General features: G+C 37.6%; 1 protein-coding gene across 3 annotated transcripts; it reads left to right on the top strand.

The window, feature by feature from the left end:
• Positions 1–371: 371 nt before the first annotated feature.
• Positions 372–24,726, top strand: LOC127839284 (collagen alpha-1(XII) chain-like). Of its 3 annotated transcripts, none has more exons than XM_052367560.1 (17): positions 372–608; positions 1,315–1,549; positions 2,409–2,595; positions 4,414–4,555; positions 5,816–6,052; positions 8,234–8,470; positions 9,591–9,825; positions 10,707–10,893; positions 11,894–12,035; positions 13,275–13,511; positions 14,536–14,770; positions 15,634–15,820; positions 18,617–18,758; positions 19,894–20,130; positions 22,749–22,862; positions 23,152–23,287; positions 24,336–24,726. In XM_052367560.1, the coding sequence occupies exons 1-16, from the start codon at positions 533–535 to the stop codon at positions 23,283–23,285; spliced, it is 2,964 nt and encodes a 987-aa protein (XP_052223520.1). In that variant the 5' UTR covers positions 372–532; the 3' UTR covers positions 23,286–23,287; positions 24,336–24,726. The 3 variants fall into 3 exon arrangements, with proteins under 3 accessions (XP_052223520.1, XP_052223522.1, XP_052223521.1); XM_052367562.1 differs by having other exon boundaries at positions 5,816–5,976; positions 8,395–8,470; positions 24,336–24,724; XM_052367561.1 differs by lacking the exon at positions 5,816–6,052 and having other exon boundaries at positions 24,336–24,725.
• The last annotated feature ends 572 nt before the right edge of the window (positions 24,727–25,298 follow it).

Genomic DNA, 25,298 nt, shown 5'->3' with positions numbered 1-25,298 from the left:
TACACAGGCCTGCCCGACCATCCCGCCAGCAACAACCACGACGGCACCTAAAACTACCCCTATATCGACAACGCTGTCTTCCGGTGAGACTTTTTGTCGCTCGACATCCAGAGTAGCCTATAAGCTTACTTTGCCTTATATGCTGACACAACCTCCTGGCTTTCGTGGGACGAATTTTGTTTCCATGGAACGAATTCGTAAAACTCATTTTGTCCATTTTTGAGCAGTAACCTTAGGCATGAGAGAATACCGAAACTGGGTCAAAGATTCGCACGAAAGTCGCCGATACAGGATTTGTTTATTAGTGGGGGCGGAATCTCAAAAGCTCTTCTATCTATCCTATCATTTCATATCTTTCTCTACGCCTAGCACCACCCATGCGTAATACTCTCGTGTGGTTGCGCTGACGTATGATGTACCACAACATGAGACCTAGGCTAGATGTTGATGGAGATATATAAATTAAAGTAAATTTTAGTAAGCGCAATCCAGACTACTTAGGAAAATTAGCTAACAATTTCAAGCTTAGACAATGAATAGGATGCTACTGGTAGCCCTCGTGGCCGCGCAGGGGGCCTTGGGAGCAGCCACAACCGCCGCGCCAGCCGGTAAGTGGATTTTATATTATAAACAAGTGCTTTTTATTTTGATGATATAATATTATATTTAAATAATCTTAATAAAATATGGGAAAAAAAAACAATTTGGCAACGCGATTTCCCAATACAATATAATATAATAGTTTTTTATAATATACTCGAATTCATTACCGCTAACATTTTTAAACAGTTAACAATTGCGTTTTTATATTCATACTTGTATTTAACGCTGCGCCCAGTTCTTGTATTTCACAGTATAATTATGTAATATTGTAAATGTACTTGAAACAAATGGTCTACACACGTTTTTCTTTTATATGCAGTTTTAATTATGTTGTTTTTTTATGTATGATTGTACGAAACATATGCAATATAAAACATTTGAATATTTGGAAATTTGTATCATAAGCCTAAAAATATTCAATATTGAAAAAAGCCTGTCTCTGAAATCGTTCTTGGGCCGTTCGCCCGTCAACCGGTATAGTCTCAATAGACACATAGTTATTTGTTCTTCTCTTTATAATATATGAAATGAAATAAGATACATATATATCGACCAAAATGGTAGTTGACCATTTATGCCTAGATTATCATTTAGTAATTAGAAAAAATGTTCGCGTACATCATTAGCAATTAGCAATTGTGTAAGAAAATCTATCAATACCGAAAAACAAATTGAACTATTTAAAATGTTACTTAGGCGGTTCATTTTCAGACTGTGGTTCGAGCCCCTCTGACATCGTGTTCCTTCTGGATTCATCCGGCTCGGTAGGCGACGGCAATTTTATGAAGCAGCTGGATTTCGTGTCGCAATTCGCGCAGACGTTTGATATCGGGCCCCGCCATGTGCAGATTGGCGTCGTGACGTTCGCCGATACCCCCCACAATGAGTTCAATCTGAACACATACACAGATAAGAATGCGCTCGTCGCAGCGATTAAACATATAACGTAAGGGTTTTGTGCGTGTGTTTGTGCATGTTTCTTTAATGTTAGCTTAAACTGTTTATACATATTATATGCATTCATTTGGGACATACATACGAACATTTGTATACATACACATTGAACTGACACTTTATACTTTCAATAAACATGTTCAAGTCATTATAACGCATATGCAAACCTAAAACCACAAAATAGCCTATATATAAAATACATCTATATTATATATGGGCCGCGCTCCGTGAAAAGGGGGTTTAAGGATTATGCGTAAAGTGCCGTCCCACATTAGCCAGTGCAGTTCGCACAGGGTAATCAGGGAGGACACTTACCGCTTCTATGGTAATTTTAGTTTAAATGAAGTCTCTTCCTAGAGTTAAGGCGGAAAGTGTCGTCCGTGATTAGTCAAGGCGGACTGCATCGCTTCTGCAATAAACCTCATTTTCACAGAGCGAAGCTCATACATAATTGTTATGGACATAAATGTCATCATAATTTTATGAAACGTTAACTCATTGTTATACGCAATTCACTGCCTCTAACATGACCTCCACACATATGTGCACATTGTTTATCCACTTATTTAAGTATGTCATTAGTTCGTATGTTCAGTCTTGTTATGTTTGTTAATTTATTGCATCGAAAGCCTCAGACTTATCGAGGCACTTTCGAGTCCGTTTTCTGGGTTGAACCAGTACAAAGTGTATTTTTGAGGCGATCTTCAGACCTTTTGAGCATAAGAATTATAGTCATAGGGATACACACCTTTACATAAGAATAACACAAACCTGCTACTTTAACATTGACCTTTCCGGAATGAAAAATAGCGTATAACACTTGACAAGTTGTTTACCCCTCTGGTCTCTAGTTACAACTCGGGTGGCACTGCTACGGATTTGGCCCTGGATTACGTGAAGGCCAACAGCTTCACGAAGCCGGCGGGCGACCGTGACAACGTGGCCAACATACTCATCGTCATGACGGACGGACAGTCGAACAATTCAACGGAAACAGCGAAGTCGGCCGCTGCTCTGCACGCCGGACTAAACGCTAAGGTATGTGGCATCGTGGCACCGTATAAACACTCGTTATAACAGACCTTTTATACTTGGAACTCAACTTATCCACAGGTATACAGACAGCGTTTTACCGTTATGCACGTGTTTTCACATGAATACTGACAAATCGACAAAAGATTTCAGACTTTAGTTTTATTTATGAGAAAACAAAAACATCCCTTTGATTTAAGGTCATATTCATTTGTACATCAACATTTAAAATTAATGAAAATTCAATTTTGATTGAGTTCCAATAAGAACGTTTTCGATACAACTACATGTACAATATGTATCGATCAAGAAACACAGTGTATTTGATCTAAGTTGAATTGTGGTAATGAGATGTCGGTGAAAGACGTTGAAATATTTGAGTCGCGCTCTGAAAAAGGGAGTTAAATGCATGTGCGTAAAGTGTCATCCCAGATAAGCCTGTCCACACAGACTAATCAGGGACGACACTTTCCGCTTTAATTGTAGTTTTCGCTTAAAGGAAGACTCTTTTTGACGAAAATCCAGTTTATGCGGAAAGCGTCGTTCCTGATTAGCCTATGCGGACTGCACAGGCTAATCTGGGACGGCACTTTACGCAAATGCATTAAACCCCCTTTTATAAGAGCAGGGCGTATTTATATTGTTGATTATTCTGGTAAATATTCTGGCACATATTGCATATATTACTTAAGCGTTGGAGAGAATGCACTGTTGTTAAAGGTATCAAAAGCGTAAACTGTTTTGATTTCGTTTCATGTTACACGTACCAACATATAAGGGTTGTACAAAGAATGGATGTTGTATGTCTGTTTAATGATAACACGTCAATTTGATGACTTCCAAACTGAATTAATAGAATAGAATGTGATATCTTCTTCATTGTTTAGAAAGAATGCTGAATTTAAATCAAAACCTGGGTTAGGGTTAGGTTAAGGGTTAGGGGTCGGATAAGGGTTAGGGTTAAGGCTAACCATAACCCTAACCCGACCACTAACCCTAACCCCAACCCTAACCCTAACCCTCTACCCCCCATGCGAATTACAATACCAGGCCTCGCTCGTTGTAGTTGTCCGCTTCCCGTTTGAATTAGTCATTCTACTAATGTGTTTAAACTGATATAAGAAGGATAGACGAAATGAGCGCTTGAGTGACTTGACGGAGGTACTAAAACGAGAATTACTAGAATATGACGATCCGTTTGCATACAGGTTAACAAACCACATGCTCTTTGCTGGAATGTTATTATCATATCACATATTAAGTCTATTTACTGAAGTCATTTTTGTGTTATTTTACATGGATAATTAGATCTATATGGACAAAGCACTTTTTATACATGTCTGTAAATCGACGTATTTCTTTGCTTCATTCGGTGAGCAAGGTTGCTCCCTGCTACATTATGCGGCTCGAACGCTTACAGGCAGTCGTGTAATTGAGCCTCGCTCTGTGAAACGTGGGTTTAATGCATGTGCGTAAATTGTCGTCCTAGATTAGCTTGTGCAGTCCGCACAGGCTAATCAAGGACGACACTTTCCGCTTTTATTGTTTTTTTTTTCGTTTAAAGGAAGACCCTTCTTGACGAAGATCCAGTTTAGGCGGAAAGTGTCGTCCCTGATTAGCCTGTGCGGGCTGCACCGGATAATCTGGGGCGACACTTTACGCTCATGCATGAAACCCCCTTTTCACAGAGCGAGACTCAATAATACATTTATTTCACATCTACAGTGCATGCATATTTTGGCTATTTGCATAGATGTGTAAGAGTAGCTTGAACATTTCAGTACTTGATTTTGTTTTGTAATCGGATATGCGTCTCACGCACAGGTGTTTGTCATCGGCATCGGTGCCGGCGTGAGCACGACGGAGCTGGGGGTTATTGCATCCGACAATCAGCACGTGTTCTCCGTAAGCAGCTTCAATGCCTTAACCTCCCTACAGGCCGAACTGAAGAAGACTGCATGCACAGGTACGTGTGTTTAGGGCCCATTAATATAAACGAGCTTATTCGTAACATAAACTACTAGCCAACGTTAGTATCCTACTAGCCAACGTTAGTATCATACCGAATATCAACATTCTTTTTTAAACAATCAATTTAATTGAATAATATTAAATGAAGAGGGTGTTATCTACGTAATCTAACCGGGCATGAACCATAGAAATATTAGCTAAGCCCATATGGGAGTATCTTTGATGCCTTCTTTCTCTTAACATTCAATATCGCGACAACATAAAAAATTGGCTTTTATCCCATCTTCACCGCGACAATGACGGTATAACACCCAATTGGATAGACTAGCCTCTATCCCACCTTGTTGAATGGACCTGTTGCGTGCACGCTTACCTCAATGGCAACTCTAATCCAATGCTAATAACAATAAAGTTCCAACGATATACACTTCCAGTGTCTGTTCTTAAAGTGATATCCACGACAAACACACAATCCGAAATACGTTTTGATTCGTTCGATACTTTAAACAAATATTTTTCTGTTAAAAAACCACCACGTCCGTATTGTTGTCCCAAAATGTTTCGACACCGAAACGACGCTACACGAGACACGTTATAAATAGCGTAATCAGGTGATGAAAATAAAATACGGAAAGCTGGTTCTGCATTATATTTTTAAAGAAATAATTGACGACTAAGAAAATTGATGGGATAAATAAAATACCAGGATAAGCGTTGAATAGAGAGAAGTTTTTGATGCTCGGCTCGAACACCGAAAGCACTGGCCAAGGCTCGCGCTCCTGGCTTTCTAAGCCTCGCAACATAAACTTCTCTCTATTCAACGGTTACCTAGTATACTCTATATTCGGCATGTATGACCATGACTGATGAAGACCGACGTACACAAATGTTAGTTTATGGTTTGGTTTTGATGGTTTATTCAATATACATTAGACACACCGTCCATGAGTATACATGTTCAAAACATAGTAGCAAATGTTCAAAAAATAGTAACGTTTATAGACTAAAGGCATGAACTGTGATCAGTATTGAATTTCATAAGTTGTGAAATAAAGTATCAATATATGAAAAGGTCTAAGATAATTGGATTTCAACATTTAGAATCTATTGAACAATGTTATAACGATAACATAAAGAAGCAAAACAGAGAATCTACAAGCGAGTGAGAAGTCAAGTTTCATTAATAAATTATTCACAATTAATCATAAAAGTATTTATACAGGTTTCTTTGAATAAATGCTTTTTGTACACACAGTTGATGGTGGCTGGACGAGCTTTGGTTCCTATTCCCCGTGCACGAAGACCTGCGGAGGAGGCACCCAGTTCCATGAACGCTCGTGCATCAACCCGCCCCCAGCCAACGGAGGAGCGCAGTGTGTCGGCCAAGCCAGAGAGAACAAGGATTGTAATACACAGGTCTGCCCGACCATCCCGCCAGCAACAACCACGACGACACCTACGACTACCCCTATATCGACAACGCTGGCTTCCGGTGAGACTTTTTGTCGCTCGACAACCTGAGTAGCCTATAAGCTTACTTTGCCTTATATGCTGACACAACCTCGTGGCTTTCGTGGGACGAATTTTGTTTCCATGGAACGAATTCGTATAACTCAGTTTTGTCCATTTGTTTAGCAGTTACCTTAGGCATGAGAGAATACCGGTACTGTGCCAAAGATGCGCACGGAAGGCGCAGATACAGGATTTTTTATTAGTGGGGGCGGAATATAAAACAATTTCCAACTTTTATAAAACTGTGCAATAAGTATTATAGTAACATTTAATTGGAAGATAATCATATTTTAGCAAGTGGTAATACTGTGTATATCTGTACGATATGCATTTTCATTTTTTTGTGCGAGTCACACACAAATTATAAACCAGGTAAGATTCTTTATTTCTCTTTGGTGCAAACGACAATTTGTTTTTGCCTCAATTTTTTGTATGTTTGAAAGTTGCACAACGAACCGATAGTTTTACGTAGTATAGAATAATATGGTAACTAATAAGTAATAACTTCCGGAGAATTAACTGCACAAACCCTTCACAAAACAGAGTTTTAATTAAAATTAGTAATTGTGATTAAAAATATCGAACTTTGGCAAATTTTAGAGGGGCGGAAACGGTGTTGTCCGTCTATGCAAAGGTTATAACGTGCTGTCGCGCTTTGACCACGCGTCGTGGCTTTCTTTCAAAAGTGTTCATCATATGGGGAAAGTTAGTGTGCATGTTAATGTTTGTTTGATGCGCGATTTCGTTTTATAAAAACATATTAATAATTTCGCTTTTCTGTCAACTTCTCCAGGCATTAGATGTTTTCCGATTTTTAAACAACCTTCGCTAAAACTGTGAAGAAAGAAATCTCGTAATACACCAGAATGTTATACATTTTACTAAAATAGCGTCCTTTTCGTAGCAAAAATAAACTATTTGTAATAGTATCTATACTCATACTATAATTTTAAGAGCAACAAAATAAACGTGTCTGATATACAATAATGTAAACTCATACCGGCAAAATATTTCTGACGATGTTAATACTTTGCAAGTTTTTAATTACTAATAACAATAATATATGTCACTGGCGACAACCTGGGCAGTAGATGGTACAGGTTTGCCATTCATGATACGATTGATAATGATCGGATTTATGTCTAATTTGTTTGCATCATATAATAGTTCTCTAAGGTTATCCAATCTTCACCGCGACATTAACGGTATAACACCCCACGGTATAAACTTATCTCTATCCCACCTTGTTGAATAGACCTGTCGCGTGCACGCTTACCTCAATGGCAACTTTAATCCAATGCTAATAACAACAAAGTTACAACGATATACACTTCCAGTATCTGTTGTTAAGGTGTGATGCATGACAAACACATAATCCGAAATACGTTTTGGATTCGTTCGATGCATAAAACAAATATTTTACTGTTAAAAAAAACACCACGTCCACCTTGTTGTTCCAAAATGTTTCGTAACCAAAATGACGTCACACGAGATACGTCATAAATTGCGTATTCAAGTGATGAAAATAAAATACGGAAAGCTGGTTCGGTAATATATTTTGAAAGAAATAATTGACGACTAAGAAAATTGATGGGATAAATAGAATACTAGGATTAGCATTGAATATAGAGAAGTTTATGTTGCTCGGCTCGAACACCGAAAGCGCTCGCCAAGGCTCGCGCTCCGGGCGTTCTAAGCCTCGCAACATAAACTTTTCTCTATTCAACACTAACCTAGTAAGCTCTTTATTCGGATTTTATTACCATGACTGATGAAGACCGACGTACACAAATGTTAGTTTATGGTTTGGATTTGATGATTTATTCAATATACATTAGACACACCGTCCATGAGTATACATGTTCAAAACATAGTAGCAAATGTTCAAAAAATAGTAACGTATATAGGCTAAAGGCATTAACTGTGATCAGTATTGAATTTCATAAGTTGTTAAATAAAGTATCAATACATGAAAAGGTCTAAGATAATTGGATTACAACATTTAGAATCTGTTGAACAATGTTATAACGATAGCATAAAGAAACAAAACAGACGAATCTATAAGCGAGCGAGAAGTCAAGTTTGATTAATAAATTATTCACAATTAATCATAATAATATTTATGTAGGTTTCTTTGAATAATTGCTTTATGTACACACAGTTGATGGTGACTGGACGAGCTTTGGTTCCTATTCCCCGTGCACGAAGACCTGCGGAGGAGGCACCCAGTTCCATGAACGCTCGTGCACCAACCCGCCCCCGGCCAACGGAGGAGCGCAGTGTATCGGCCAAGCCAGAGAGAACAAGGATTGTAATACACAGGCCTGTCCGACCATCCCGCCAGCAACAACCACGACGGCACCTACGACCACCCCTATACCGACAACTCTGGCTTCCGGTGAGAGTTTTTGTCGCTCGACAACCAGAGTAGGTTATAAGCTTACTTTTCCTTATATGCTGACACAACCTCGTGGCTTTCGTGGGACGAATTTTGTTTCCATGGTTCGAATTCGTGTAACTCATTTTTGTCCGATTTTGAGCAGTAACCTTAGGCATGAGAGAATACCGATACTGGGTCAAAGATGCGCACGACAGGCGCAGATACATGATGTTTTATTAGTGGGGGCGAAATATAAAACAATTTCCATCTTTCAAAAACTGTGCAATAAATGTTATAGTGACATTTAATTGGAAGATAATCATATTTTAGCAAGTGGTAATACTGAGTTTATCTGTACGATATGCATTTTCATTTCTTTTGTGCGAGTCACACACAACTTATATACCGCAAAAGAGCCTTTATTTCTCTTTGGTGCAAACGAAAATTTGTTTTTGCCTCAATTATTTCTATGTTTGAAAGTTGCACAACGAAAAGATAATTTTACGTAGTACAGAATAATATGGTAACTAATAAGTAATAACTTCCGGAGAATTAACTGCACAAACCCTTCACAAAACAGAGTTTTAATTAAAATTAGTAATTGTGAATATCGAACTTTGGCAAATTTTAGAGGGGCGGAAACGGTGTTGTCCGTCTATGCAAAGGTTATAACGTGCTGTCGCGCTTTGACCACGCGTCGTGGCTTTCTTTCAAAAGTGTTCATCATATGGGAAAGTTAGTGTGCATGTTAATGTTTGTTTGATGCGCGATTTCGTTTTATAAAAAACATATTAATAATTGCGCTTTTCTGTCAACTTCTTGTATCATAAGCCTAAAAATATTAAATATTGAAAAAAGCCTGTCTCTGAAATCGTTCTTGGGCCGTTCGCCCGTCAACCGGTATAGTCTCAATAGACACATAGTTATTTGTTCTTCTCTTTATAATATATGAAATGAAATAAGATACATATATATCGACCAAAATGGTAGTTGACCATTTATGCCTAGATTATCATTTAGTAATTAGAAAAAAATGTTTGCGTACATCATTAGCAATTAGCAATTGTGTAAGAAAATCTATCAGTACCGAATAACAAATTGAACTATTTAAAATGTGACTTGAGCGGTTCATTTTCAGACTGTGGTTCGAGCCCCTCTGACATCGTGTTCCTTCTGGATTCATCCGGCTCGGTAGGCGACGACAATTTTATGAAGCAGCTGGATTTCGTGTCGCAATTCGCGCAGACGTTTGATATCGGGCCCCGCAATGTGCAGATTGGCGTCGTGACGTTCGCCGATACCCCCCACAATGAGTTCAATCTGAACACATACACAGATAAGAATGCGCTCGTCGCAGCGATTAAACATATAACGTAAGGGTTTTGTGCGTGTGTTTGTGCATGTTTCTTTAATGTTAGCTTAAACTGTTTATACATATTATATGCATTCATTTGGAACATACATACGAACATTTGTATACATACACATTATTATGACACTTTATACTTTCAATAAACATGTTCAAGTCATTATAACGATTATGCAAACCTAAAACAAAGAAATAGCCTATATATAAAATACATATATATATATATATATATATATATATATATATATATGGGCCGCGCTCCGTGAAAAGGGGGTTTAATGAATATGCGTTAAGTGCCGTCCCACATTAGCCAGTGCAGTTCGCACAGGGTAATCAGGGAGGACACTTACCGCTTCTATGGTAATTTTAGTTTAAATGAAGTCTCTTCCTAGAGTTAAGGCGGAAAGTATCTCCGTGATTAGTCTAGGCGGACTGCACCGCTTCTGCAATAAACCTCATTTTCACAGAGCGAGGCTCATACATAATTGTTATGGACATAAATGTCATCATAATTTTATGAAACGTTTACTCATTGTTATACGCAATTCACTGCCTCTAACATGACCTCTACACATATGTGCACATTGTTTATCCTCTTATTTAAGTATGTCATTAGTCCGTATGTTCAATCTGGTTTAGTTTGTTAATTTATTGCATCGAAAGCCTTAGACTTATTGAGGAACTTTCGAGTCCGTTTTCTGGGTTGAACCAGTACAAAGTGTATTTTTGAGGCGATTTTCAGACCTTTTGAGCATTAGAATTATAGTCATAGGGATACACACCTTTACATAAGGGTAACACAAACCTGCTTCTTTAACATTGACCTTTCCGGAATGAAAAATAGCGTACAACACGTGACAAGTTGTTTACCCCTCTGATCTCCAGTTACATCTCGGGGGATACTTATACGCACTTTGCCCTGGATTACGTGAAGACCAACAGCTTCACAAAGCCGGCGGGCGACCGCAACAACGTGACCAACATTCTCATCGTCATGACGGACGGACGGTCGAACGCACCGGCCGAAACGGTGAAGTCGGCCGCTGCTCTGCACGCCGGACTAAACGCTAAGGTATGTGGCACCGTTGCACCGTCAAAACACTCGTTATAACAGACCTTTTATACTTGGAACTCAACTTATCCACGGGTATAAAGAGAGCGTTTTACCGTTATGCACGTGTTTTCACATGAATACTGACACATCGACAAAAAACTTCAGACTTTAGTTTTAATTATGAGAAAACAAACAAAAAATCACTTGATTTAAGGTCATATTCAATTGTACCTCAACATTTAAAATTAGTGAAAATTCAATTTTGATTGAGTTCTAATAAGAACGTTTGTTTTCGTTACAACTACAATATGTATCGATCAAGAAACACAGTATATTTGATCTAAGTTGGATTGTGATAATGAGATGTCGGTGAAAGACGTTGAAATATTTGATTCGCGCTCTAAAAAAGGGAGTTGAATGCATGTGCGGAAAGTGTCATCCCAGATTCATATCACATATTAAGGCTATTTACTGAAGTCATTTTTGTGTTATTTTACATGGATAATTATATGGATGAAGCACTTTTAATAACTGTCTGTAAATCGACGTATTTCTACGCTTCATTCGGTGAACAAGGTTGCTCCCTGCTACAGTTTACGGCTCGAACGCTTACATGCAGTCATATAAATGAGCTCGCTCTGTGAAACGTGGGTTTAATGCATGTGCGTAAAGTGTCGTCCTAGATTAGCTTGTGCAGTTCGCATAGGCTAATCAAGGACGACACTTACCGCTTGTATTGTTATTTTTTTCGTTTAAATGAAGACCCTTCTAGACGAAAATCCAATTTAGGCGAAACGTATCGTCCCTGATTAGCCTCTGCGGATTGCACAGGATAATCTAGGGCGACACTTTACGCTCATGCATGAAACCCCCTTTTCACAGAGCGAGACTCAAGTATACATTCATTTCACATCTACAGTGCATGCATATTTTGGCTATTTGCATAGATGTGTAAGAGTAGCTTGAACATTTCAGTACTTGATTTTGTTTCGTAATCGGATATGCGTCCCACGCACAGGTGTTTGTCATCGGCATCGGTTCCGGCGTAAGCACGTCGGAGCTGGAGGTTATTGCCTCCGACAATCAGCACGTGTTCTCCGTAAGCAGCTTCGATGCCTTAACCTCCCTACAGGCCGAACTGAAGAAGACTGCATGCACAGGTACGTGTGTTTAGGGCCCAGGAATATAAACGAGCTTATTCGTAACATAAACTACTAGCCAACGTTAGTATCATACCGAATATCAACATTCTTTTTAAACAATCAATATAATTGAATAATATTAAATGAAGAGGGTGTTATCTACGTAATCTAACCGAGTATGACCCATAGAAATATTTGCTAAGCCCATATGGGAGTATCTTTGAAGCATTCTTTCTCTTTACATTCAATATCGCGACAACATAAAAAATTGGCTTTTATCCCATCTTCACTGCGACAATGACGGTATAACACCCAATGGAATAGACTAGCCTCTATCCCGCCTTGTTGAATAGACCTGTCGCGTGAACGCTTACCTCAATGGCAACTCTAATCCAATGCTTATAACAATAAAGTTCCAACGATATACACTTCCAGTGTCTGTTCTTAAAGTGCTATCCACCACAAACACACAATCCGAAACACGTTTTGATTCGTTCGATCCTTTAAACAAATATTTTTCTGTTACAAAACCACCACGTCCGTATTGTTGTCCCAAAATGTTTCGTCACCGAAATGACGCTACACGAGAAACGTCATAAATAGCGTAATCAAGTGATGAAAATAAAATACGGAAAGCTGGTTCTGCATTATATTTTTAAAGAAATAATTGACGACTAAGAAAATTGATGGGATAAATAGAATACCAGGATAAGCGTTGAATAGAGAGAAGTTTATGTTGCTCGGCTCGAACACCGAAAGCACTGGCCAAGGCTCGCGCTCCTGGATTTCTAAGCCTCGCAACATAAACTTCTCTGTATTCAACGGTTACATAGTTTTCTCTATATTCGGCATGTATGACCATGACTGATGAAGACCGACGTACACAAATGTTAGTTTATGGTTTGGTTTTGATGGTTTATTCAATATACATTAGACATACAGTCCATGAGTATACATGTTTAAAAAATAGTAATACATGTTCAAAAAATAGTAGCGTATATAGACTAAAGGCATGAACTGTGATCAGTATTGAATTTCATAAGTTGTTAAATAAAGTATCAATACATGAAAAGGTCTAAGATAATTGGATTACAACATTTAGAATCTATTGGACAATGTTATAACGATAACATTAAGAAGCAAAACAGACGAATCTACAAGCGAGCGAGAAGTCAAGTTTGATTAATAAATTATTCACAATTAATCATAATAGTATTTATACAGGTTTCTTTGAATAAATGCTTTTTGTACACACAGTTGATGGTGGCTGGACGAGCTTTGGTTCCTATTACCCGTGCACGAAGACATGCGGAGGAGGCACCCAGTTCCATGAACGCTCGTGCACCAACCCGCCCCCGGCCAACGGAGGAGCGCAGTGTGTCGGCCAAGCCAGAGAGAACGAGGATTGTAATACACAGGCCTGCCCGACCATCTCGCCAGCAACAACCACGACGACACCTAAGACTACCCCTATATCGACAACGCTGGCTTCCGGTGAGACTTTTTGTCGCTCGACAACCTGAGTAGCCTATAAGCTTACTTTGCCTTATATGCTGACACAACCTCGTGGCTTTCGTGGTACGAATTTTGTTTCCATGGTTCGAATTCGTATTACTCATTTTTGTCCGATTTTAAGCAGTAACCTTAGGCATGAGAGAATACCGATACTGGGTCAAAGATGCGCACGACTGGCGCAGATACATGATGTTTTATTAGTGGGGGCGGAATATAAAACAATTTCCATCTTTTCAAAAATTGTGCAATAAATGTTAAAGTAACATTTAATTGGAAGATAATCATATTTTAGCAAGTGGTAATACTGTGTTTATCTGTACGATATGCATTTTCATTTCTTTTGTGCGAGTCACACACAACTTATATACCGGATAAGAGCCTTTATTTCTCTTTGGTGCAAACGAAAATTTGTTATTGCCTCAATTATTTGTATGTTTGAAAGTTGCACAACGAAAAGATAATTTTACGTAGTACAGAATAATATGGTAACTAATAAGTAATAACTTCCGGCGAATTAACTTCACAAACCCTTCACAAAACAGAGTTTTAATTAAAATTAGTAATTGTGATTAAAAATATCGAACTTTGGCAAATTTTAGAGTGGCGGAAACGGTGTATGTCCGTCTATGCAAAGGTTATAACGTACTGTCGCGCTTTGACCCCGCGTCGTGGCTTTCTTTCAAAAGTGTTCAACATATGGGGAAAGTTAGTGTGCATGTTAAAAAAAGCCTGTCTCTGAAATCGTTCTTGGGCCGTTCGCCCGTCAACCGGTATAGTCTCAATAGACACATAGTTATTTGTTCTTCTCTTTATAATATATGAAATAAGATACATATATATCGACCAAAATGGTAGTTGATCATTTATGCCTAGATTATCATTTAGTAATTAGAAAAAAATGTTTGCGTATATCATCAGCAATTAGCAATTGTGTAAGAAAATCTATCAGTACCGAAAAACAAATTGAACTTATTATAATGTGACTTGAGCGTTTCATTTTCAGACTGTGGTTCTAACCCCTCCGACATCGTGTTCCTTCTGGATTCATCCGGCTCGGTAGGCGCCGCCGATTTTATGAAGCAGTTGCATTTCGTGTCTCGATTCGCGCAGACGTTTGATATAGGGCCCCGCAACGTGCAGATTGGCGTCGTGACGTTCGCCACGACCCCCCACAATGAGTTCAATCTGAACACATACACAGATAAAAATGCGCTCGTCGCAGCGATTCAAAATATAACGTAAGAGTTTTGTGCGTGTGTGTGTGCATGTTTCTATTATGTTAGCTTAAACTGTTTATACATATTATTTGCATTCATTTTGAACATACATACGAACATTTGTATACATACACATTATTATGACACTTTGTACTTTCAATAAACATGTTCAAGTCATTATAATGCATATGCAGACCAAAAACCAAGAAATAGCCTATATATAAAATAAATATATATATAATTATATATGGGCGCGCTCCGTGAAAAGGGGGTTTAATGAATATGCGTAAAGTGCCGTCCCACATTAGCCAGTGCAGTTCGCACAGGGTAATCAGGGACGACACTTTCCGCTTCTATGGTATTTTTAGTTTAAATAGAGTCTCTTCCTCGAGTTAAGGCGGAAAGTGTCGTCCGTGATTAGTCAAGGCGGACTGCATCGCTTCTGCAATAAACCTCATTTTCACAGAGCGAGGCTCATACATAATTGTTATGGACATAAATGTCATCATAATTTTATGAAACGTTAACTCATTGTTATACGCAATTAACTGCCTCTAACATGACCTCCACACATATGTGCACATTGTTTATCCTCCTATTTAAGTATGTCATTAGTTCTTATGTTCAGTCGTGTTTAGTTTGTTAATTTATTGCATCGAAAGCCTTAGAATTATTGAGGCACTTTCGAGTCCGTTTTCTGGGTTAAACCAGTACAAAGTGTATTTTTGAGGCGATCTTCAGACCTTTTGAGCATTAGAATTATAGTCATAGGGATACACACCTTTTCATAAGAGTAACACAAACCTGCTACTTTAACATTGACCTTTCCGGAATGAAAAATAGCGTACAACACGTGACAAGTTGTTTAACCCTCTGGTCTCTAGTTACATCTCGGGTACCACTGCTACGGATTTGGCCCTGAATTTCGTGAAGGCTTACAGCTTCACAAAGCCGGCGGGCGACCGTGACAACGTGGCCAACATACTCATCGTCATGACGGACGGACAGTCGAACTCACACGCAGAAACGGTGAAGTCGGCCGCTGCTCTGCACGCCGGACTAAACGCTAAGGTATGTGGCACCATGGTACCGTCGAAACACTCGTTATAACAGACCTTTTATACTTGGAACTCAACTTATCCACAGGTATACAGAGAGCGTTTTACCGTTATGCACGTGTTTTCACATGAATACTGACAAAATGACAAAATATTTCAGACTTTAGTTTTAATTATGAGAAAACAAAAACATCACTTTGATTTTAGGTCATATTCATTTGTACATCAACATTTAAGATTGAGTTCTAATAAGAACGTTTTCGTTACAACTACATGTACAATATGTATCGATCAAGAAACACAGTGTATTTGATCTAAGTTGAATTGTGGTAATGAGATGTCGGTGAAAGACGTTGAAATATTTGAGTCGCGCTTTGAAAAAGGGAGTTAAATGCATGTGCGTAAAGTGTCATCCCAGATAAGCCTGTGCAGTCCACACAGACTAATCAGGGACGACACTTTCCGCTTTAATTGTATTTTTCGCTTAAAGGAAGACTCTTTTTGACGAAAATCCAGTTTATGCGGAAAGCGTCGTTCCTGATTAGCCTATGCGGACTGCACGGGCTAATATGGGACGACACTTTACGCAAATACATTAAACCCCCTTTTCTCAGAGCAGGGCGTATTTATATTGTTGCTCATACTGGTACATATTCTGGCACATATTGCATATATTACTTAAGCGTTGGAGAGCATGTACTGTTGTTAAAGGTATCAAAAGCGTAAACTGTTTTGATTTCGTTTCAAGGTTCACGTACCAACATATAAGGGTTGTAATAAGAATGGATGTTGTATGTCTGTTGAATGATAACAAGTCAATTTGATGACTTCCAAACTGAAATAATAGAATAGAATGTGATATCCTCAACATTGTTTAGAAAGAATGCTGAATCTAAATCTAAAAGAGACAAACACACACTAATAAATAAATAAATGTGTAAAAAATAATTAAATACGGATGCGCTTCATTAATGGTGATATGGTCGGTGCATTTTAGGGAAAGCCAGGGTTACCAGTAACTCTTTTGGAAAGAAGTCCTCACAAATGTTTTTGAATGTGATAAGGCAAATTACTCATTATTAGATGCTAGCCTAGGTCACATTTTGTGTGGGGACTGGTAATATATGAAATTATGTGGCCATTCTTCCCTCACATCAAACAGGATACGTTTGCGCTACGTGCATGCATTTCTGCTTAGACGGTTTGATCGGTTTGGCCAGTAAGAGTTAGAAGGCAAACATGTTACTATTAGACCAGAATAAATAGAAACACTCTAAAGTGAGGTACGCATTTATAGACAACACGGTATATGATAGAAGAAAATGGATGACTGGCAATAACTAGCTCGAAGAAATGATACAAATCAACTATAAAATTGTTAACTTTTGGTGGTAAAGTTTGACTGACTAAACAGCAGCCAATCGGATGTTACGGCTCAGTATTTAAGCGAGTCAAAACGTTTGAGTATCAGTCTGAAGTGCACCCTGTAATCTGGCACGTCATTTGTCATTTATCTTGTTTGTTCAATGTAATTTCCAGTTTGATAAACATGTGTACACATCTGATTATATGTTTAAGATCAGAGATAAACCATCTTGAAGCAACGCGCCAGTCTTTTGTAGTACCAAACATAATGATAGAATGTAGCTACTTGAGGACACACTTGCCATTTTGACGCCAACATTTGTCATGTGTTACCCTGCGATATCAGAATACACTTTATCCAGATTTTACAAAACAAGCACTTTAAAGCACTTTTATCTGAAAAATCAAACAACCCCTCCAAGAAAAACAGTATGTTATTGTCCATTTATCAATATCAATTGCCTCTTTTGCGTTATATCTCAATACAAATGAGCTTTTATCAGAACGGGGATCCCGATCATAACTAAACTGATATGTTGTCGATGAGCCCATTTCGTTATAAAAAAAAGCGAAATTTGAGATTATAATACTGCCCATGTCATAAGTTAATTGGCTGCTTTAATATTCATAAGTCCGCGCTAACGTTTCAAACACCTAATCTGAACTTCTGGTCGTAATATTAAACATTTGGCTGTGTCTTAGTTGTTTGTATTAGTCATTCAACTAATTTGTTTAAACTGATATAAGAAGGATGGAAGAAATGAGCGATTGAGTGACTTGACGGAGGTCCTAAAACGAGAATTACTAGGATATGACGATCCGTTTGCATACAGGTTTACAAACCACATGGACTTTGCTGGAATGTTATTTTCATATCACGTTTAGTCTATTTACTGAAGTTATTTTTGTGTTACATTACATTGATAATTATATGGATAAAGCACTTATTTTTATACATGTCTGAAAATCGACGTATTTCAACGCTTCATTCCGTGGGCAATGTTGATCCCTGCTACAATATACGGCTCGAACGCCTACATGCAGTCATATAATTGAGCCTCGCTCTGTGAAAAGTGGGTTTAATGCATATGCGAAAAGTGTCGTCCCAGATTAGCTTGTGAAGTCCGCACAGGCTAATCAAGGACGACACTTTCCGCTTTTATTGTTTTTTTTTTCGTTTAAAGGAAGACCCTTCTTGACGAAGATCCAGTTTAGGCGGAAAGTGTCGTCCCTGATTAGCCTGTGCGGGCTGCACCGGATAATCTGGGGCGACACTTTACGCTCATGCATGAAACCCCCTTTTCACAGAGCGAGACTCAATTATACATTTATTTCACATCTACAGTGCATGCATATTTTGGCTATTTGCGTAGATGTGTAAGAGTAGCTTGAACATTTCAGTACTTGATTTTGTTTTGTAATCGGATATGCGTCTCACGCACAGGTGTTTGCCATCGGCATAGGTGCCGGCGTGAGCACGACGGAGCTGGGGGTTATTGCATCCGACAATCAGCACGTGTTCTCCGTAAGCAGCTTCGATGCCTTAACCTCCCTACAGGCCGAACTGAAGAAGACTGCATGCACAGGTACGTGTGTTTAGGGCCCAGGAATATAAACGAGCTAATTCGTAACATAAACTACTAGCCAACTTTAGGATCATACCGAATATCAACATTCTTTTTAAACCTCCAATTTAATTGAATAATATTAAATGAAGAGGGTGTTATCTAAGTAATCTGAATATTTGCTGAGCCAATATGGGAGAATCGTTGAAGCATTCTTTCTCTTAAAATTCAATATCGCGACAACATAAAAATTTGACTTTTATCCCATCTTCACCGCGACATCGACGGTATAACACCCCATGGAATAGACTAGCCTCTGTCCCACCTTGTTGAATAGAACTGTCGCGTGCACGCTTTCCTCAATGGCAGCTTTAATCCAATGCTAATTACAATAAAGTTACAACGATGTACACTTCCAGTGTCTGTTCTTAAGGTGTATGCATGACAAACACACAATCCGAAATACGTTTTGGATTCGTTCGATGCTTTAACAAATATTTTACCGTTAAAAACCACCACGTCCATATTGTTGTCCCAAAATGTTTCGTCACTGAAATGACGTCACACGAGATACGTCATAGATTGTGTTATCAAGTGATGAAAATAAAATACGGAAAGCTAGTCCGGTATTATATTTTTAAAGAAATAATTGATGACTAAGAAAATTAATGGGATAAAAAACATACTAGGATTAGCGCTCCAGGCGTTCTAAGCCTCACATCATTAACTTCTCTCTATTCAACGGTTACCTAGTATTCTCTATATTCGGTATGTATAACCATGACTGATGAAGACCGACGTACACAAATGTTAGTTCATGGTTTGGTTTTGATTGTTTATTCAATATACATTAGACATACAGTCCATGAGTATACATGTTCAAAAAATAGTAACGTATATAGGCTGAAGGCATGAACTGTGATCAGTATTGAATTTCATAAGTTGTGAAATAAAATATCAATACATGAAAAGGTCTAAGATAATTGGATTACAACATTTAGAATCTGTTGAACAATGTTATAACGATAACATAAAGAAGCAAAACAGACGAATTTACAAGCGAGCGAGAAGTCAAGTTTGATTTATAAATTATACACCATTAATCATGAAAGTATTTATACAGGTTTCTTTGAATAAATGCTTTTTGTACACACAGTTGATGGTGGCTGGACGAGCTTTGGTTCCTATTCTCCGTGCACGAAGACCTGCGGAGGAGGCACCCAGTTCCATGAACGCTCGTGCACCAACCCGCCCCCGGCCAACGGAGGAGCGCAGTGTGTCGGCCAAGCCAGAGAGAACGAGGATTGTAATACACAGGCCTGCCCGACCATCCCACCAGCAACAACCACGACGGCACCTACGACTACCCCTATATCAAAAACGCTGGCTTCCGGTGAGACTTTTTGTCGCTCGACAACCTGAGTAGCCTATAAGCTTACTTTGCCTTATATGCTGACACAACCTCGTGGCTTTCGTGGGACGAATTTTGTTTCCATGGTTCGAATTCGTATAACTCTTTTTGTCCGATTTTGAGCAGTAACCTTAGGCATGAGAGAATACCGATACTGGGTCAAAGATGCGCACGACAGGCGCACATACATGATTGTTTATTAGTGGGGGCGGAATATAAAACAATTTCCAACTTTTCAAAAACTGTGCAATAAGTGTTATAGTAACATTTTATTGGAAGATAATCATATTTTAGCAAGTGGTTATACTGTGTTTATCTGTACGATATGCATTTTCATTTCTTTTGTGCGAGTCACACACAACTTATATACCGGATAAGAGCCTTTTTTCTCTTTGGTGCAAACGAAAATTTGTTTTTGCCTCAATTATTTGTATGTTTGAAAGTTGCACAACGAAAAGATAATTTAAGTAGTACAGAATAATATGGTAACTAATAAGTAATAACTTCCGGAGAATTAACTTCACAAACCCTTCACAAAACAGAGTTTTAATTAAAATTAGTTATTGTGATTAAAAATATCGAACTTTGGCAAATTTTAGAGGGGCGGAAACGGTGTACGTCCGTCCATGCAAAGGTTATAACGTACTGTCGCGCTTTGACCCCGCCTCGTGGCTTTCTTTCAAAAGTGTTCATCATATGGGGAAAGTTAGTGTGCATGTTAATGTTTTGTTTGATTCGCGGTTTCGTTTTATAAAAACATATCAATAATTGCGCTTTTCTGTCAACTTCTCCAGACAGTAGATGTTTTCCGAAGGTTAACAACCTTCGCTAAAACTGTGAAGAAAGAAATCTCGTAATACACCAGAATGTTATACATTTTACTAAAATAGAGTCCTTTTCGAAGCAATAATAAACTATTTGTAATAGTAACTATTCTCATATTATAATTTTAAGCGCAACAGAATAAAAGTTTCTGATATACAATGATGTAATTTCATTCCGGAAAAAAATTCTGACGATGTTAATACTTTTAAAGTTTTGAATTACTAGTAAAAATAATATGTGTCACTGGCGACAACCTGGGCAGTAGATGGTACAGGTTTGCCATTCGTTTAAAATAGGTCGATATTGTTTTGTTCATTGATCGAATTTTAAGGTTACCCATGCAGCGTTTCTTTTAAATTCGTTTTGATAAAGAAAAAATATTTTTGATCCAACGGGGGATTGATCTAGAGTCTCTCGCGTGGTAGCCAGACACTCTAACCGCGAGGATAAATTGCTCTTTAATTCGATAGACCATATTTAAAGACGCAGCTGACGAAATCACTTGACTGTGTCATTCAGGTCATTGGGTACGCAGTCGTACGCGTGTGTGCGTTTACGATGGATTATTATAATATTATGAATTTGAAAAACGGTGTTGGGATATAAAACTGGAATGAAACTGGTGAGACTGCATTTTCGATTTCGTGTTTGGATATAAAACTGGGATGAGACGGTGAGACTGCATTTTCGATTTCAATAAAATGTCGAATGTCCTCGAATAACGCGATGTTTGGTTGAACACTTGATGGATTAAATTTAAGAAAAGTGTCAGTGAATTGTTCTTTAAATTTTCGAAGGAAATCGATATTGAATTAAAAGGGTACTTTCTTTGATGAATAAGTCGTCCCTTTGTCAGTCGATCAAAGAATGTCTATGCACAAAGAATTGCCTGCTTTAAGCAAGTGCTTTAAAATGGGAACGATGGATGGCGATGAAGAAATGTGTCCAGAATTTTAACTCGTCATGGAAGCAAATTAAACTTTACGAAAATAAACATGGTTATTAAACAACTTCGGTGAGTAGAGAACTAGTAGATGTTTTACTGTTTTATGTCAGTAAGTAAAAAGTATGTAAAAAAGAGTTGTGTATAGACTAAAATTAACAATATCGGCAGGGATAAATGCTGAATCATGCTTCACGTAGGTGTGTACACATTTTGTAAATTTCAAAATGGCAGCCATTTTTTTTTTGGTATTGAACAGTGGTGAAACAGGAATTGTAGTTTGAACAAATTCGTGTGTGTTCTACTTGAGTGTGTAACATTTGGAACGCTGATCAAATTTGAATCGAGGCGTATAGCGATATTTTGTCTCGTTACTCTTCTTTTGCGTGGAATTCTTAAGGACTATTTCGAGTTCCGTAAACGGGAAAGATCACAATTAATATTACAACGCAATGTTAGATTCAGTGTTTTTGCTTTTATTTTATCAATTAAAGACTTAATAATTGACGACTCAGAAAATTGATGGGATAAAAAGAATACTAGGATAAGCGTTGAATAGAGAGACGTTTATGTTGCTCGGCTAGAACGCCCGGGGCGCTCGCCAAGGCTCGTGCTCCCGGCGTTCTAAGCCTCGCAACATAAACTTCTCTCTATTCAACGCTAACCTAGTATTCTCTATGTCGCTGGATAAACACCTAGCCGAAACGAAATACATATATACAACGTTAGTATAACTTAAAGAAAATATAACATGACACACTAATAATTATAACGTACATCATGTTAAGTATAATTACAGTCAATGTTAATGCATTCAATATGTTGTATATAGTTCTTCAGATAGTTATGGTGACAGCTGGGTCGGTCCTGTTCCTGTTGCTCAGTATCTGCTTAATCATGTTTGTGTGTAGACGAAGACGACGAGCATATAGAAACAGCGAATCCGGTAAGTGTGCAGTGCGTTCGTAGAATTTCTTTATTATAAAGGTTTGACTGATTATTTACGCGTGTTGATATTTTGTTTGTCGATAATTGCATTTACACGTAGAGACACACGCACGCACACACTGGCATTTTATGAACTTTCAAAGTGATTTCACATTCTTATAAATTTTAATTCTAACATTTAATATAGTATTTATTATCAATTTAACACAAACATTATTAAATTCTTATTTGCTGTATCAAAGCTCACATCGGAATATGTTTATTGCACGCTTCGTGTGTTGCTCTAGTTTCAGATGTTGTTGCCGTACATTTTAAGAGCTCTGCTGTTAATAATGAACACTACAATATAGCAACCAGATTTCATAATGTAGCATACGAGAATTACCCAACATCGACAGAGACAACAAAAAAGCCACAATAAAAGTACGTTTTTGTCAAATAAATTAAATGTATTTAAGTTGTATAGTGCATTTGTTTAATGTACTATATTGTATTTCGTTTACTTATATATTATATCGTGATTCTCATATGAACAAATTGTGTACACAATAGTTCTTCTGGTGCATAAACACCCTAAGCAATTAATTTTTTCAGTTCATGGTGGGGAGACGCCAAGGTAATTATTTTGAATAATGTTTTTAAACTGATGTTTAATGCATGCGCATTGCATTTTAAACGCACACTTGAAGTTCGACTTAAAACAAGTACAAAAAAGGTTTTGCACATGCCGAATGTATATGGCGTTTATTTTAACATATGCTAAACTATCGTGGCAAAGACTCGTGGTGTTTAAAACGATATGCATCTTGAGGTAAATATTCCTAGATTAAATGATTTTATTTGCTGTGATAATTTGAAGGTGCATGTGGTAGTAATGCATATAGGTAAGTGACGATAATCAGATAAGTCGTGACAAGTGAAAAATTAACGTTATATTCCTAAATAATGCAGGCTTATAACCTTGTTTCATCTTAAATTGACATTGAACTATTTACCTGGTACTTATTTGAAATTAAATAATTTATAAGCAACAATATATTTCGCTTTATTCTTAAGCAAATTGTTATCTTATTCGTTAAATTGACCTAGGCTTAATGAGCCTTAATTGAATTGTAGGTAAGTGACTGACTCTTTTTCATTTATCAAACTTTCATATTTAATGCTGTCACGTTCCGGAGAAAGTTTTACATGTAAAAAGTGAATATGTTTGGTGTGCGTAACTAATTATATTATATACTACAGGGAACTGCCCATTACATCTTGCCGTGATAACATTGACGATCCTAATTACACAACTCTTAAGGACAAACCACCCGACATCAACCACATAAGGCCTAAAGCAAAATAAGCATTTATTTAGTGAGGCCACAGTTTGAATGCATAAAAAAACATGTTTCTCTTTTTAATATGTTTTACACACTGTTTTAAGATTGATCAACAGGGTTGACTCTTTCAGTGTTGAACATTTCAGTTAAATCGGTCAACTGGTTCAGAAGATATGACAGTCTGAAGTTGAAGCTAATTGCTAAGAACAGCCATTTTAGCGTGACATTCAATTTTTTATTTATTGAATATGTGTAAAACTTAGAGCCGAAAATTTTTAGTCGTATGAGAGAATAGTTTTTTCCCCAAAATTGTGATTTTGTAAATAAGTTATAACTGCATAATGTCTATATTGTATTTTTCTCAATCACTAACGGATCATAATCATTGACTCAACTTTGTTTAACAATTAAGAGCCTTCTCTTTCATATTGCATTCTCACAAAAAACATCTATGTGTAAAAATGAATAAACATTTGTTGTTAGTTTGACGCATGTGTATGTATATGTATTTCTGATTGATTTATTGTTTTTGACGATGAGCTGTATATGCTTAAGTCGCAAATAAACTATCTGTTCATGTAAAAAAAAACATGTTTTTTCTTATCTAGCTCCTTAATGGTGTTTTTATTACAGCAAGACTATCTATGTACCTAAAAAATCAGTGCATTTATTTAATAAGCTAAATTTCGTTTTTTGATATTTCCCCCAAAAATATACCCCTTTGAGGCCAAAATCGCTATATAATACCTTAGTCATATACTGCATGCAATAAATATTTTTGAATGTTTTGAATGTATATAACCTATCTGTTTCATTAAGAAATAGACCAAATTCAAATACCATATCCTGACAAACGTCCTTATATGACATACATGCGATGTCTTGTATTCATAAACGCACTAAATTTGTCCCAACAGTCACGGTTTGATGGTGTTTCTTTACTTTGGCAAACTGCTTAACAACAGTGGTAGATTTCTATGATATCTCCATCACGACTTTTTCTTTAACCCTCAAAAAGATATATACATTTCAGGCTTTACTGATGTACTGACCCAAATCAGCTGTACACGGCCCTTAATATGTGTCCAAACAGTCACGGTTTTTGTCCC

The sequence above is a fragment of the Dreissena polymorpha genome, chromosome 7, assembly GCF_020536995.1.
Source record: "Dreissena polymorpha isolate Duluth1 chromosome 7, UMN_Dpol_1.0, whole genome shotgun sequence".
Classification (NCBI taxonomy): Eukaryota; Metazoa; Mollusca; class Bivalvia; order Myida; family Dreissenidae; genus Dreissena; species Dreissena polymorpha.
This window is presented reverse-complemented; position numbering and strand designations above follow the sequence as displayed.

Excerpts from the sequence above, each read along its gene's own strand:
- LOC127839284 (XM_052367560.1), top strand. The coding sequence starts at position 533 with ATGAATAGGATGCTACTGGTAGCCCTCGTGGCCGCGCAGGGGGCCTTG. Across the intron at positions 609-1,314 it reads CACAACCGCCGCGCCAGCCG|ACTGTGGTTCGAGCCCCTCT; the intron begins GTAAGTGGATTT and ends GTTCATTTTCAG. Across the intron at positions 14,771-15,633 it reads GCAGCGATTCAAAATATAAC|TTACATCTCGGGTACCACTG; the intron begins GTAAGAGTTTTG and ends TCTGGTCTCTAG.